General features: G+C 50.7%; 1 protein-coding gene across 1 annotated transcript in view; it reads right to left on the bottom strand.

Moving 5' to 3' along the window:
- Positions 1-740: 740 nt before the first annotated feature.
- The window catches only part of JPH2 (junctophilin 2), a 34,798-nt gene continuing 18,431 nt past the window's right edge, over positions 741-17,107 (bottom strand). Inside the window, exons 3-6 of the mRNA XM_075108652.1 lie at positions 9,668-9,786; positions 5,459-6,249; positions 4,277-4,374; positions 741-3,242 (exon numbers count right to left, since the gene is read on the bottom strand). Coding sequence (XP_074964753.1) covers positions 4,294-4,374; positions 5,459-6,249; positions 9,668-9,786 — 991 coding nt within the window. The 3' untranslated portion in view covers positions 741-3,242; positions 4,277-4,293. The remainder of the gene's footprint in view (positions 3,243-4,276; positions 4,375-5,458; positions 6,250-9,667; positions 9,787-17,107) is intronic.

Raw genomic sequence — 17,107 nt, 5'->3', positions numbered from 1 at the left:
CAGCCCCTCTGCACAGCCTGGCTTTGCTCATGTGAGACACTCCAGAAATAGAAAAGAGATTGAAGGTCTCAGCTACTCCAGATTCCTTGGGCCTCCAGGCCCCGCTGCCCCTGGCTGGCACTGGGTTCTGCTCTCCCATCCTCCCCCATAAATCACTCTTCCCTGGCAGCCATTTCCCTGTCCCTCATGCCTGGCTTTCCTCTCACTTTGGCCGTTTCAAGAGGCTGAGTGAGACAATGGCCACGGGTGGAGGAGAATCACTCCTCTCCCAACCCAGGAGGACCGCGGCACTGGAGGAGCAGGCAGCAACACACAGCTTGGAAGAAACTTGGCAGCAGCCCTGAGGTCAGGAGGCAGCAAAAGGACCTGTCAGTGGCTGTCTGCATCACCCGGGCAGGCTTCAGGCCAGCAAGCTACCTCTCCTCCTGGCCCCGTGTAACCTCTGGCAAAGGCAGAGCACAATGGTAGCACACAGAGCTTGCTCAGAGAGCTGGAGGTGTCCTCAAACATCTAGCATCAAACTTTAAAGAAGCAGTAAATGAAAACAATTCTCTTTGCAAAGAAGCCCTCTATCAACAAAACCACAGATTTTAAAACAGATATTAGGGAAAAACTAAAAACCATTCAGATGCCACCATGCAAATTCTGCACCACATGTTGATGAGCTCTCCTGCAAGACTGGAATGAGTGGGTCAACCAAGAAAGAAACCCAGAGGTTGCCCCACAAAGATCCACATGGATAGAGTGAGCAGATAACTGTTTATTATTGCACGTAATCCAGCAGAACAACTGACAGAAAACTCGGGACAGTAGTACACAGATCGTAGTAAACAGCTTGCAAAATCTGTGATGAAGGTATTTTTGTGTAAAGAGTGAAATGTATCTGCATCTTTGTAAGACCTGAAAAGTATAACACAATATCCTAGTCAGTTTTGAAAGCATGCAGTTTGAGGTAAATCTGTTACTTTGCATCTAAGAAAACGAAATCCCTAAGGGGCTATATATGTATGTATATATATCCATATCTCAGCACAATATGGATATATTTATACGTCACATAAAAGCAAATCTACCTACTTTTCTCAGAAGGTTACTAGGAGGAAAGCACATTACTGAGTGCACATCACATGCATAAAAAATTTGGGCGGGGGGGGATTACCTTAGCACTGTTGAAAAAAGATCAATTTTTGTGCTTAGTGATAAATAAAAGCCCCTCAGGTCTCTCAACGGAAATTGTCTTGGTGGTTAATAAAAGCAGTTGGCATATTGAAACTGCAGAGCTGGCAAGTGAATGCCAGCAAATGGAGATAAAACGTCAAAGGCAGCAGAGCCTAGGGTTTGCAATACATTTATACTTAAGAAAAGAAAAAAAGAAAGAAGCAAATTGCTACTAAACTATGCTCTGTGGAAGTGTAGATGATGCTGCACAGCTTTCTCAGGACTGGTACAGCCACATGGCTTTTAGGAAGGGATCACATTCACTTCTCCCACAGTTAACACCACATATTTGCTACTGTGGCAACGTACCTGAGCTGAATAAGGTTAAAAAATAAACTTGGTTCACAAAGAAAAGTACTGAATTATTCTCACTCTCTCATGCCATAATTAGAGCAGATAAATTAGGCAGGTTTTGCCCTGTGTCTCCAGTCAGTGTAAACTCCTGCCTGTCTGCCACCTCATCTCCGAAATCCTTTCCAATTGACCTTTGGAGCAGACTGGGCATCTGTTTTTTAACTTAACCATCATTTTCCCATTCTTTCCAGTCCCTCAGATTTTTCCACCCAGTCCTGTGCTGTGGGACTTCAGAATACACAGAGGTGCAACACCAACTATAAATAATGTTTCTGATTATCTTAAAAAGGGATAGAAAATACATATTGCTCTTAAAAGAAGGGAGAAACATGTCCAAGCACTCAGCCTCACACTAAACTGTAACTTCACCTGTGCCGACTTTCTAAGCTCACACTGTAGAGGATCAGAGCAGAGCACGGTGGAAACATCTCCTTCCAAAGGTCTCTCTCTGTTGCAGCTTTGGGAATATTCAGTGCAAACTGCCCAAGTGTCTAAGCCTCGCACAAAAGAACAACAGCTAAAATTGCCCCTCCGTACTCTGCCACCACTGGAAGTCTGGCCGCTGCGTATTTTTGAGCCCAACACCCAAATTCACTGGAGTCACTCAGGTCTCTGCACCTTTGTCCTTTCAGGAATAATGTAACCTCTCCCACGACAGCCACCCTGCATCCTCTGGCTGGAAAGTCTGTTCACTCTGTAGAAATGAAAGAGCACAGGAGCCCCCCTGCAGCCCAGCGCACAAAGGGGAGGAACCTGCGGGTGTATGGAGGTATTTTTCAGTAGGTACCTCCTTTTCATTGTAACTCGCACCATTTGCATAGAAAAAGGGGTAAAAGGACAAATTCAGCACATCTATTTCCTTTCCTGTTACAGCAGGAAGTCACCCGCTGCAAGGCACTTCTGTGTGGAGCATTGCTGGTGGCAGGAGAGCACTCAGATGGCGCCTGGTCCCAAAATGGGCACCATCTCCACCCACAGCACCCCCTACATGCATGAACAGCCCCAGATCAGCCAGTTCCCTCACACCCCACCCTGCGGCCCCCCTCCGTGGCGCGTTGGCAGGACTCTGGTTACACTTCAACAAGCCCAATTTCAACTTGCTCCCCCTCTCAGTCCTCCATACACGGAAAACGACTCCAGATGACGGGGAAAGAAAAGACTTTTTGTTTGTGCCTTTGGACGACTTCTGAGCATGGAGGGCGATGTTGTCCACCCCCAGCTGTGGCGCGGCTCTCATGAGTCATTTTGGTTGCAGCATATTGCTTCATCTCTGCGCCATGGATCTCTGACACTGAGTCAACCAAGGGAGTTACAAAACACATCAGTGTGCATGGATGAGACCTTCTCACTTGTTTTCCTACAGCTACAGATAAATCCCACATCCCTGGCATGACAGGACAGTTGATGGCTTTGGTGAGAACAATTTAAGGCAATTGTTATTTTATACAAAGAGAAGGAGGCTGAATTGCAGAAACCCTGGCTTTTCCTTGGTAGATTGCAGAGGCCAGCCACAGCCTGGGAGCAGGGAGACTGAACTGATCTTCAGGCGCTTTTGTTTAAGGTTCATGTTTGCAGTGCAACCTTGGGATCTCAAGTCCTCCTCTTAGGTGTTTCCAGGTGGCTGAGATTTAATCCCCACCAAGGTCTGTAGTCTCCATCAGCAGCAATATCTGTCCCAGACAGAGATAAACAGGAGAGTCAAGGTGGAGCAAAACACATGACCAACACATAATTGTGGCTGTCTCAAAGCTTTCACCTATGCAGGCTAAGCAGGGACTAATAACACGACAGAAAGCAGTGCCCAACAGAGCAGTTTTATCCCCCAGGAGGCCCCGGGAAGGCAGCCCGACATGCTCACAGGGGCTTGGGAGGAGCCTCTCACATTATGTTCATGTGAGGCCCAAGGGTCAGGTTCAGCCTTGATTTTTTTTTTTCAATATTTCAGCCCAAGGTGACAGAAATCTTGTGCAAACCCATGACATGTTCCTGTGTGCAGAAACCCTACAGGCACAAGAAACCTCACACGATTTTATTGCCTCCAAATCCAAATGCAAGCCTTTGTCCCAACTGAGGGGGAAGGTCTGAGTGAGCTCCAGTTTAATCTTAGTCAGGTATACATCTCAGCTTGTATTTACCTTTAGTAACATAGCTATGTAACAACAGCAGCAGAACTAGCACTGGTGAAATTAGACCTGGAAATTTCAGTTTCACATTCTTTTTGTGTTCCTGCCCCTTGCTGGGCCGAGTGCCAAGAAATATTGCAACTCATGGGTTACCTGGCAGCAGCGGCCACAGAACAGCAAATTTGAAGTGTTTCTTGCAGAAAAGAGATTTCAAATTTAACATCACACATTCTTGCACTGGAAGTCTCCAAGAATCATGTCCATCCAACTGAGAAAGCAAAACTATACTGTGGGATTGTATCCAATCAACACAGTTCAGTTTTTTAACTTTGAGGAAATAATTTTACAAAAAGACTCAAGAACTATCCACTGAAATACTCCACAAATACTCTTGGAACAAAGGTAACTGAGAATCTCAACGCTCAATGCAAGGCAATTGCATCTATTGAATAAACACGCATGCATTTTCATCACCAGGGCGTCCATCAGTGAATGATTCGTGTTGGCAATAAAGCCAGTCAATCCTAAACCGTCCACAGTGAGCCTACAAACTGAGGAAAAAATCTCATTGCTTGTCTTACCTTGTCTGAGGGGCACATCATGTCAAAAAATGTACAAATAGGATGGCCAGACCAATGTTCAATAAGATGACCATGCAGATCACAATTGTGTTAGGTCCCTGAAGGAAAAAACCCAAAACAGAGTATTATACACTGCAATTCCAGGACACAGCTACAGCTTGATTCTGGTGCTCAAAACCACCATAATTATCCCCTCCCAATGCACATAAATCTGGCATTTAACAACCAGCCTGAATTTCAAACTGATTGAGTATCTATCGATCAACCTATTCCTATTTCTCCCCTGCAAACTCCTGCTAAGGAGGCTAAATCACCCTGCTTCTGAGGCTAAAGCAGATTAAAGGAGATCCTGACCACAGGCACACATACTGTCAAGCCCATGTGAAGCTGCGCTTACCCAACTCCTTTCTCCACCCACAGCACCCATGTTTGTAGAGTTGCCATTTTTAGGATGAACAAACACATCTGTATGAGATTGCTCTAATTTTAGACCAAAATATTTCCAAGCTGTGCTTTTCTAAAGTTGTGTCGGAACCATTCACGTCCAAAGGGCTGCAAGATGAGAATCAGTGGGCTAATAAAATGTCTAAGTTTACAGCTGTATTTGCTAACAGCAAAATTGAATGTCTACATTTTAACCTGGGAAATTGTCTGGTGATTCAATACCATGGTTCAGCTCATGAGATGCCCCTACTGTAAAAGTAACAGGTAAAAAAGAAACCCCACTCAGCTTTTTCTTCCGTATTCTACATATTTCCCCCACTTTCCAGATCCATTTTGGCTGGTAAAAGAGTGAGAAAAGGAGAGAAAAGTATAAAAAATTAATTGGAAAATGCCTGTTTTTCTCAGATTTTGAAATGGGGGTGTGTCTGAAGACATATCTACCATGGCGCAGAGGGGAAGTTAAAATAACAGGGTTATGAATGCCAGCCCCAGCAAGCAGGGCAGGGCAGGGTAGGCTGGGAAGGTGCTGGGAGAGGGGAAAGCAAGACCCTTCTCCAGCAGGCTTTGGGATCCCGAAAAGAGCCTCTGGGTGCTGCTTGGGGACTGCTGCAGCCCCGAGACCATTGGCTTTGCATCCCTCTGGTTCCCTTCTGACCTCCTGGGGAAAAATACACCAAAAAAACCCACAAAAAAGCAAAGATGGCGCCCAGGGATACCTCCCGGCTGCCCCCACATCACCTCTTCGCACTCCTCCACCTCCTGCGCTGCCGCCGCCACTGCCGCCAGGGCTGGGCCTCGCTTGGCCCCCGCCTTGGGCTCCATCCGCCCCGGCGGCCTGGCTTCAGTCTTCCTGTCTGCGGTGGGCTCGGCCCGGCCCGCGGCCCTGCGCTCGGGGCTGGGGCGCTGCTTCGGCTCCTTGGGCTGCGGCGGCTCTGGCTTGGCCTCCACCTTGGCCGCCGGCTTCTCCTCCCGCTCCGGCGGCGGGGCAGGGGTGCCCCCCTGGTGCTGGGGTCCCCCCCGGGGCTCAGGAGAGGGCAGCTCGGGCTCGGTGAGCGGCTCCTCCTCATAGTCCGCAGCTGGGGAGACCGGGGAGGTCCGGACGGCGTAGCTGTGGTAGCCCTTGAAGAGCTCAACATCGGGCTCATGTGCCATCCTCTGCAGTGGCCCGATCTCCATCTGCTCGGTGGGACGCCCCCAGCCCCGTGAGGCTGGCCGGCCCTCACCCTCGGGGGGCACGGGGCTCCCGCCGCCCGCCTGGCCGCCCGCCTCGGCCCAGCTGCCTGGATGGAGGGTGCCATCCTGGCGAGGGGCCGCTTTGGCCCGCTTAGCCTCGGGAGGGGTGGCAGCAGGGCTGGGGGACGGGCTGGCACGGCGGTGGGCCTCGTCCTGCTCGTGGAGCTGGGGGCTCTCAGGGGGCGTGGGGGGCGGTGGGGCACCCTCCGGCCGCGGCGCCTCCTCCTCCATGTTGACGGCGTGCTCTGCGTTCTCCATGATCTCCTGAAGCAGCTTCCGCTTCTGGTACTCGGGGCCTGCGGAGAGAGGGGTTGGTGTGAGGAGCTGCCCCAGGGACCAGAGGGACAGCAGGCTGACCCACACCACCATCTAACCTTTGGCAGCCACATCCCCAGCCTCAGCGGGCTTGGGGACAACTGCAAGAGGCTCCAGGCTGGGAGACAAGGTGTTTCTGAACCAGAGCCTGCTTCCAGGAGGGATTTCCACCAGGAGCAGCTGGAGGCTTTGAGCCCCACTGTGTGCTGTCCAGCCGGGAAGAGCCAAAGGAGTAGGCAGGGACCTCCAGATGAGGGTAAAGAAACAGTGAAAATCTGCAGCCCAGCTTTTTGCAGTCACACAGATGGGTTATCCTGGGGCTAAAGAGGATCCATCTCCCACCCAAGTTTTTTTTTGTTTGTTTTTAAGGACTGGGAAACTCTCCCATGTGGCTTCTTTGGTGTCTAATAGTGTGGCAACTTCACAAGTGATACAGGAGATGCCCAGTCTCCTCAGGAAAGGCAGGTATCTCCAGATGATATACCTGTCATCCCTAATAATGGGAAAAACATGTTTCTAATGCATGGAGAAAGGCTAGCAGTTTCTCAGCCCCCCCTCTGCACTGAGCCCTGCAACAGCAGCAAAATTACCCGGCACCATCACACAAAGTGACTCAGGGCTTCAGCTTTCATTCTGGCCTCATCTCCCATGCCTCCTTGTCACCTCTTAGCAACATTGCCCTCGCTTCAATTATTCACCTATCATTAAATCTTTACTTCTTGTTAACCCTAGGCTGTGTCTGCAAAGCAAACTGCAGTTGAGCTAGGGTCTGGGGAAGCCAGCCAGAGCCTGACACCGAAGATATCCATTGTGCTGGGTGGCTGGCTGAGCAAAATCCGCCGCTGAACAACTGGAAATATCTTTTGGAATAGCAACCGCGCCCAATGTTCCGCATGCAGGGACCCCTGCTGGGACGGGGTCACCGCAATGCTCATAGCAAGTGAGAACAAGAAGAGCATGCTCCTTATGGGCAGCGCGAGGTCACAAAGCAGCCTGTCTGAAGGCAAAGCACCTGCTTTTGAAAGTGTCTCTGGCCTCATTCTGCTGAATCCAAGTGATGCTGAGGGGTGCAGATGTATAGGGCTTGCTCAGTGCTCCTGAGTGGCGCAGACCTTGGAGCCGCGCCGTCCCTTGCTGTCTGGCAGTTCCTCCCCTCGTCTCCTCTACCCCAAGGACTGATATAGACTTGAGCATGGTTGGGAAATTGGGACTGGGTGTCCTTTCCCTCTAATAAATAAGTGGTGTGATTTGCATACTGCTACCTCCTGCCCACGCAGGCAATGCCTCTGCTCGGAGGGGGTGGTGGGGAGAAAGAGGGTACTGATTTTAGCTGCTCTGCCCTGCCTGCACACTCCTGTCAGTCAGCAGGTGATCCATTCAGGGCCATTTATTTCTGGCTGCAAGTAGATTATTTGGAAGCCATTTCAACAGTTGTTCAGACTCCTCAAAATAGGCTGCCTGCAGCTCCAGGCTCCTTGCTCTCTCCTGCTGCTTTCTTCTCCTCCTGAATAATTCACACCTAAAAATCCCAACTGCCTGGAGGGCACCGCACAGCTCCCATCCTCCTCACCTCCCCATCCTCACCTCCCAGCACAACATTTCAGCAATGGCTCTGGTTTACGTTTCTCTTCTAAGCTATTAGGGTTGATAACCTAAATGAAACCCAGGGCTCAATACTTACTAGAGGTATGAGGCTTGCTGAGCAGGATTGCCCCGTGCCAGACATAGCAGGGTCTATCTACCAGGATAGCAGGGGGAAATGCAGCTGCCAAACACTGCCAGGCTCTCCTGGCTGTGTGATCAGCAGCTCCCAGTCCTAGCAAAATCCAAGAGTTGACTTTTGTCTGTTCCTGGATGGTGCAGCCATGCAAGAAGAGATATTTCCCCTTGTTGTGCACTTAGTGAATTTAAAGGTTTAAAAGAATCACAGAAGAAAAACATGCATGAGCAGCTTACAAGGCCACTGAAAGAAGCCAGGACCCCAGTGAAGCCCTGCGTAAAAGCAGCAAGAGGATTCAGCACCCGAGGAGCCAGGAGCAGAGACCATTTCAATTGTCTCATTCAATTGCCATGGGTGGAAAAAATAATCTAGCTAGATGTCAAAAACCTCCCCTCAGGAATTCCAGTTTCCTTTGCCTCTGTGCTATAAATACCTCTGTGTGCAAAGAGTGAATGTGGAGCTCTGAGTGGCAGCTGGGGGGCTTATGTCAGGATCAAGCGATGTTTAGCTATTGTTAAATGAAGTGCCACACACTGGCTCACGCCCATGCCTGGGTGCCATGGTGTTTCCCCACTCAAAGCCAGCTCCAACAGGCCTCGCTGGGCGGTGGGGAGGAATGGGCAGCCCTCCAGCATGGCGTCTCCCCTGCCAGTAGGTGCAGGGCAAGGTGGGAGTACAGGGAATTTAGGCAAATCTGTCATCATGACTCTCCCCAGCCAAGCGCTGGGTGTGAGCCATTCCCCTTTCCTACTGCATGCCCTATGCCAGGGTGTAGTACTGGTGACCTGGAGGCACTGAAATCAGAGCAGAAGCAGGTGGCAGGTTTTGCTGAGCAGGAGTGAAACTTCGGCTTCTACCCCCAGTTTTGCCACTGTGATGGTCCCTTGTGATCCTGCATCAGCAGCCACGGGGCACTTGTTCCAGGTAACAAAGCCAGGTAATAAGAAAGACAAGATGAAAATGTAGGTACTTGGATCCTTGTTTTCTGCTCTGTTATCACCTTCCCTCTCTGGGAAGAAAAGCTTTCCAGGAAGAACATATCTCTAGCTAACTCAGTGTAGGGAAAGGTAATGGCATTCACAACACTGCTTCTAATATTACATTCCCTATCTACTAACCCTCAGTGCTTGGTCTCACAGAAGGAACCTCCCAAGTGTTTTCCCAGCCAAATAATCAGCAGTGATGCTAACAAATAAATAGGGAATCAGGGAAGTAGTATTTTGCATTAGCAACTTTCTTATAGGATACTATATTAGCCAAGTCTGATTGTACCCTGGTGCGATATGGGGGTCCACAGGATATGGGCTTGTGAGTCAATGTGCAAAGCTGTTCCAAGAAAAAGCCATGAGGGATATATCTACAGGAATGCTGCAAATAGACCCGAGCTCGCTTCCTGCCCTGCCTGGTACTGGGAGGGCTTCAGCATGTGGAGAAACACGAAGGGAAGTTGAGGGACTGTGTGTTTTTCCTCCAGGCTATGGTAACATATTCCACCAGGTAAAACAGGGGTGTAAGGAGGACAGCAAATCATCCAGGGCAGGAGGCTGGCCAAACTTGTGGGCAAGAGGATTTAGGATAGACAGGAGGGCAACTTGTAGAGTTATAAAGTGGGTGAAGCATTTGAACAGATTTCCCAAGGAAATTTCAAAATCTCTCTTAGAAGATGCCTCTGGTCCTACCTGGCTGGTAGAAGTCCGGCGAGAGCTCCCTGGCCATCATTCTGGCTATGCCCGATTCGTTGTTAGCTGCCTGAGCTGCCTGCTCGGACACTTCAGCCTTGGCTTTGGCATGAGCTGTCCTGTGGAGGGAAGAGGGGACAACAGTGAGCACCGTCTCAGCCAAGATTGTCCCAGCTCGGAGCAGCTGTTCGAGCAGCGGACCCTGTCCAGCAACAAAACCAAATCAGCCCGTCTGGCATAACAGCACTCAGCACTTGCGCATTTGACCCAAACCCCCCACAGCTGAGGAGAAACGACCAGATTTTCAACAACTAAGGGGCACAGATGCTTAAGGCTAAGGTGTGAAAGTTGCACGTGGCCACACAAGGGAACAGGGCAGGTGTATTTGCAAACATGAGCATGTTCATGCGTTGCAGCGAGGCAGCAGGTGCTGCAAAATGGTCTTGCCGCCGTTCTGCGAAGCACTGAAAACCTAGCTCACAGGAATGCCTAAAGCATCACCGCAGGCATCTTTGGAGCATAAAGGGACAACAACGTGATGGCTGAACACCGCTGTGCTGTCACCAGCCCTGAGTTGCTGCACCTTGCCAGAGGCAGTGTGCTGCTGCCCAGCACACCAGACTTGTTTTACCCCAAATGTCTCTCCCCCAGCTCTCCAGCAAAAAACACACATGGTCCAAGGGGCTCCTTTACTCACCGCAGCCCAGGGAGCTGCTCTCACCAGTGCTAGGAAAGGCAGAGAGCTCTTGCCTCCCTCTCAGCTTGGCTCCCTGAGTCCTCTCCACTCCTTCCCAGGACATCTTCTTGTTCTGTAGGGCTATAGGGCTATCAAAGTTATTTCGCTAGCCGGCTGTCATATTCCTCGCATGCCTTGCACTCAGGGCCCTGTGATCGTTACGCTAAAAGCAGGGCTGGCTTTACAGCCCAGCTGCTTGAAGTCTGGGAAGAAGCTGGCTTCAAACAGCAAAACTGCATCTTAAAAATATGGGAGGGTGAAGCACCATATATTCAGCTGCTTGTTGCACCCGGGGCTTACGGAGAGCTGTTTTCCCCATGCTCTCACTATCATGTTTGCCAAGGCTCCTCAGATCTCCCTTGCTGCACATAGTGGAACATACACTGGCTGCACATGCAAACCCACATGTTTCTGTGTGGACAGTTAGATAAGCAGTTAGCAGCCCTCAGACACCAATTCACTACAAATTACAACCTTTAATGCGGTCTTAGGGTGTCTGATGAGCGCTTTGCAGACTCAGGTTGGTATCTGGTCATGTTTTAGGACAAAAAATGAGGAAAGATGCAGTTATCCCTGCAGTGAAAATGCTCCAGAGGAATTTTTAGACTCTCAGTCAGGATTAATTCTTTCCCATTAAACTGAGATGCAGTATGCAAACAAGACTAGCTTTAATCTGAATACTTGACAGATGCAATGAAAGGTGATAATAATGCAGTTCTGAGACCCTTAGAAGGTAGAAGACATATATACACACACATACATACACACACCCCCACACTCATTTTGAGCAGCAGTGGGGAAAGAACTAAATGTAGGGCATTAATCCCAACTGATACAGGCAACAGTGTGACTTGACGGGGAGCCGAAAATGCTGTTCAGGGCCCTGTGATAGAGAAGAGGGTGCGGAGCTGCTGTGGCTCAGCCTGTCTCTCCCTGGGATGAATCCCACTCCGCTGGAGCCATGCTTCACCTCCCCGCCCACACTCACATGTTATCTCCCCACTTTCTCTGCAGGCTGAGCTGCCTGGGATTGCTGTCATTCTTTGTCTTTTTATCCAAAATTATTACAGCTCCTGAAAAACCCGGAGACAAGACATGATGAGGCAGAAAACAGCAATTTTAAGCTGCTGCTAGCAAGCAGGAGGTCTGAAGCAGCTCTGAACAGAGAAAGCACCTCCTTTTTTGGTAACATATAATCAGTGTGATTAATTCCACTATAATCTGTCAGGGGCCAAGGGGGATGTTTCTGCGCTCTCCATGCCTGGGGGATCAGGGCAGGCTGGGCGCCCTGCGCGTGGGGCACACAGCCTGCCCGGCGCCGGCCCTGGGATGACGCTTGCAAAATGAGGATCCAGCTCTTCACCCCAGCAGGATGTGCTCTGACTCCTAGCTTTGTCCTGCTGCTCTTGGAGGATGGGCTTCACCATACAAGATAAAATCCTCCCTTTCAGTTGCTTACTGAGCCAGGCAGAGGCTATCCCGGCCACTTCCCAGCCAGATAATCAGCCAGCTGGCCCCAGCTGGGGGAGCAGCAGGCAGCGCCTGGCAAGCGGGTGGATGCTTTCCTAAAGGTGACTTCCAAAAAAGTAGTCTGGAAGTGGACTGGATGCAGGGTCTGCTCCCTCCACTAGGAAGGACAGAGCTGGACTCATGCCAAGGTGTTACCAAACGGGTGCAGATGGCACCCACATGCTCAGCTCTTCCCCAGTGTCTGAGGCCAAAGCAAGGGAACAGCCTGGGGGTGTTGGAGGTGACAAGGCAGCTCCCAGTTATGCTCTTCTCCTCCTGGAGAAGCTGCTGGATGCTATCTGGCTGCTGCATGGGCCTTGAGTGCTGCAATTCTTGTGGGTAAAGAGATGGCGAGGCCCGGAAGAACCCCAGCCTAGGTTGCAGAGGCTGTGGTGAGGATGCTGCAGGAGCTGAGGAGCTGAGCTGGCTGGCCTGAGCCACTGCTGTGAGTCACTGAAGCCCCAAGGCTAGCAGGGCTCTACAAAAGAGCCCTCCTGGGCACAGAGGGGCATGAGGCCAGTAAGGCCGTGTGGCAGCTCCTGAGCTCCATGCTTAGAGCTGTGACAGCAAGCTGAGCAGCATGACTTTGGGGTTCCCGCTGTGCTGGGGTTCTGAGCTTTGCCCAGCTCCCTCACACTGCAGGACACTCCCGACCTCTGCTCCTGGCTGCCTGCTTGCAAAGTCATCCAGAAGTGTTTGATTTGGGGGGACTAAGATCAACACAGCTGCAGCTTCAAATCTGGCATCTCCAGCACACCATGTGTTGGCGCTGCCAGCATCCCAGAGGCTGTGGTGCAAGGCAGAGCGCTGCTCTCCCCCAGCCAGCAGCCTGGCTCCAGCAGGGATGCTGATGCCCTGTGCTGGGTCCCTCCATCGCTGCGATCATTTATTACAGCAGCATCCAGGTGAAGAACACCTGGCTTATGGACACATGGCGTGGTGTTTTAAGTACTTCTCCCCAGGCTGTGCTGCAGATCCCCAGGGCATGAAGGGAAGGCACTGCTCCTCGCAGCCCTCCAAAAAGCCACGCTGGGGGTTTATTAACACTGTGAAAAAGCACAGCCTGGAGGAAAGGGCCTAGCCATAACAATAACATCTAACTTGCCTAGAGTATTTCTGAATTTATTATTTATCCACATGGCTGGCAGTGCCTGGGAGCTCAATGCAGAGAAAAACATGGCCCTGGCTGCAAAGCAGGAGACAAATACCAGCTGCCCTGGGAGGGCCCAGTGCATACAACCTGCAGCACAAGAGCCTCTCCCAGCCCTGGGTCTGCTGGGCTCAGTAGTTAAAAAACCAAAACACTCAGGCAGGTTTGAGGGAGGCAGGGAAGGTGATCTTCAAACCTTAGACATAAAACATCTAAGAGGAAAAACTTCTTCCAAGGTTAAGATCTGCTTAAAAAAATAGAATCAGCTTTTGCAAAAAGGAAAATGCCATCCTTTTATCATACACATATAAATTTGATACTTATCAGGCAGCACTTGAATCAGGGCCACAGAATTTTATTTGCTGCTGGTTGTGCTGTCAGCTCCCAGCACCTCTGCAGAAAGCAGCCCACCCAAAAACGAGCGGAGGAGAAAGTCTGGAGATGGAGGAGGTCAGGGTGAAACTGAAACAGAGGCCCACAGATTTTATAGCACCTGGCAGCAGAATTCAAAAGCCCCTTTTCAAGGCCACGCTGGAAAAAGAGCCACGAATGTTAAACACGGCCAACCAGGGGCAATTAACACAAAAAGGGGCCTTTACAAACCAGTGCCGGCGCTCCCCATCCCAGACGAAGCAGTACCACCCGGGATGAGCGCTTCCCAGTTTCACCCTGAGCCATCTCCCCAGGCAGTGCCGTTAAAAATAGCTCCAGTGAATTCTTTGCAAGGAGGAGCAGCAGCCCTGCACCAAGCCAAGGGGAGGTATGTGGGCAATGCCAGGAGACCCCATCCCAGCCCTGCTGCTGCTGCCTCCCAGCAGCACTAGCTGGGTTGTGGTGGCTGCTCTGGGGCTGCCCTGGGCAGAGAGGCTTCATACCCTGGCTGGATGGGTGGGAGAGGGAGGGTTAAATGCATCCACTGTTTTATTTGCTCCTCTGGCACAGCTGTAGTGCTCTAATTGTTTTTATACTAGTGCAGGGCAGAGCACTACTCCTGTTCTTCCTGGCTGTCTCCCAGAAACACTGCCTGAATCATTCCAATGCTACTAAAATCCCCTGTGGATACATGAGCCGCAGCTGAGGACCGTGCTAACAGGTGAGACCCAGAGCCAAGCCAGCATGTCTGTCTCTTTGGACAGTTTATGCGGTTTTGCACATCCATATTGGATTAGACTGTAAATGAGATTGGAATTAGCAGAGAATACTGCAAATACCAGACAGGGCTGGGGCGCCTGCAGGTGTGGCGATGACCTTGTGGCTAGAAATAGAGGAAGAGCTCAGCTCTGTGCCCAAGCTATTACACATTTACTTATTAAGGGAAAGACAGACCAGGCCAGCACCATCTTTCCTTCTCCAGGGTATCCCTCATCCCATCGATTCAGCAAATCCCGAGGAAGAACCAACTGAACACCTTTCTTGCCATTCTCAATACAATAAGCTGTAAAATGTCATTAAGCAAATAAAATTCATCAGTCAGCTCTAGGAAGGACGACTTCTGCTAAACTCCCCTCTCCTGGTGTCCTGGTTTCAGCTGGGATAGAGTTAAATTTCTTTGTAGTAGCTAGCATGAGACAATGTTTTGGATTTTTGCTGGAAACAGCGGTGATAATGTGGAGATGTTTTAGTTGTTGCTAAGTAGCGCTTACACTGGTCAAGGACTGTTTCAGCTCCCCGTGCTCTGCTGGGGGCACAAGGAGCTGGGAGGGGGCACAGCCAGGACAGCTGACCCCAACTGACCAACCGGATATTCCATGCCGTATGGCGTCATGCTCAGTATATAAAGCTGGGGAAGAAGAAGGAAGGGGGGACGTTTGGAGTAATGGCATTTGTCTTCCCAAGTAACAGTTACACGTGATGGAGCCCTGCTTTCCTGGGGATGGCTGGGCACCTCCTGCCCGTGGGAAGTAGTGAATTAATTCCTTGTTTTGCTTTGCTTCCATGCGCAGCTTTTGCTTTACCTATTAAACTGTCTTTATCTCAAACCATGAGTTGCCTCACTTTTACTCTTCCGATTCTCTCCCCGTCCCACCAGGGGGGAGTGAGCGAGCGGCTGCGTCGTGCCTGGTTGCTGACTGGGGCTAAACCACGACACCTGGAAACTGGCTTTTCCACTCCCAGCCAAATTCCACCAACAGGAATCATTTTGTCCTTCTGAAGAAACTTAAGATAATGTTTTGTCTTGGCAGGAATGTTTGCAGCACTCAAAAGGGGTACAGGGAAAGCTGCAGAAGTGCTTTTACTGATGGCAGCATGGTCCCTTCTGTGTTCACATCAGGAAGGGCAAGGAACACCCAGACCTGACCAATCCAGACCTGTGCTGGCAGTTGGACTAGTTGACCTTTAAAAGTCCCTTCCAACCCAAACCATTCTATAATTCTATGACCTGACTTTCCGACTTCTCCATTTGCCACACTGTCTTTGGACTTGTGTCACCTCTATAGTTGGAGCATCCTCTTCTTCCTGCTCAGTCCCAATCAGTCTCCTTTGCGGCTCTCCCTCTACTTCCATGTGCATGCAGATACCAGCAAAGCTCTGTTACCCTCATTTGCCTGTAACCAGCCCATGGGACCAAACACCCCTTTTCAGTTCGTTGCTCATGCCACTTTCCCTGCCCACATTCAAACCCATCTCTGTCCCACCCCACAGGCATCCTGGCTGACAGCCTTCTGTGCCTTTTACCTTCCTTTTGCTCTTTTTGTTCCACCACTTGTGTGCACGAACCTACTCAATTTACATCCCTGGGGCATATGAGTCTGCCGGTTTATATTATGGACTCTGTACCTGCAAGGTGTGATCTAAATAGTGAATTAAGCACAAATCAACACAGACTGCCTCTAAAGGAAACATCTCCATACCACTGTAAAAGAAACCCAAAAGAGAAGCCATCCAGACCTCTCAGAGCAGCTCTGCCCTCCAGCTTCCCTTCCCTTGCAGTCAGCTGACAAGATGCCACAGGCTTTTCACTCCTGGTACCAACACTTACATAGAAGTTGTTGCACTCCCCCCATGCCCAGGCCACTTAGCTGCATAAATTGGATCTTTTCTCTTTCCTTCCACAGAAGGGCACAAACAGGCCATTCAGCCAGGAGAAAAGCATCCTTTTCTGTGCAGTGCTTCAGGAGCACAGGCCTGGCAGAGCTCCCTGCCACCTAATGAGCTCAGCAAGCATTAGTCTTTATGATTACTTGGTGAATTTTTAAAATACCGAAATGTTATCCTCAGCTCTAAATAGCGCAGAGCCACTTGCATCTTTCACCAAGGGATACTTCCACTCGGAACAGTTAAAGTGATATTAATCTTACAACAGGCAGATCTGCAGCTGTCTTCAATAAGACGACAACCTACGCACCTCGGCCCTGTGTACAGGAGATTTGCTCCATTAATCTCCACCGCCGTGTTTGCCCCATGAGCCAAGTGGTGGGCAGCTAGCCGGCAGGGCTTGCCGTGCCAGCCCACATGGGAGCCAGTGGGCTGGGACAAGCTGGTGGGGCCGGCACAGGCTGCAGCTGCTCTCTGTTTCCACTGCAGCCCTCGGATGCCAGCCGCCAGCTGCCCAGAGACAGCTCTAAATGAAGTGGTGCAAGCTGGGGCCTGCCGGCTCAAAGGACTACCGGCCACCAGTATGGCATCATGGCCCCGGGGCCACTGCATTGGCCCCAGACAGGCAGGACAGGCAGCTCCTCTCCCCACTGGAGCCTGTCCTGCCAGAACAGCCAGGCTGGGAATAGCTCATGAGAGCATCCACAGAGATATCTTTGGGGGAAAAAGGGAGGATTTGCAGCTGCCCACTGGACTCTCTCCCCCTCCCCCTGGTTTTCAGGTCCACTCTGCTCCAGGCTGCCCTGGGTGCAGATCAAGCAGAGCCTGGAGGGTCAAGTCTCCCAGAGCAGTACAGCCTTGGGACCATGCACAAACACCACTGATTCATTCCAGCTTCCACCACACCATTATCAAAGGGGCTCAGCTAATGCTCTGGGGAACCCTTATTTAATTAGCCACCACTGCAAGACCAAAGCAGCCAGGTCATCCCACTAAGTGCATCAAAACA

Source organism: Phalacrocorax aristotelis, chromosome 13 (genome assembly GCF_949628215.1).
Source record: "Phalacrocorax aristotelis chromosome 13, bGulAri2.1, whole genome shotgun sequence".
Taxonomy (NCBI): domain Eukaryota; kingdom Metazoa; phylum Chordata; class Aves; order Suliformes; family Phalacrocoracidae; genus Phalacrocorax; species Phalacrocorax aristotelis.
This window is presented reverse-complemented; position numbering and strand designations above follow the sequence as displayed.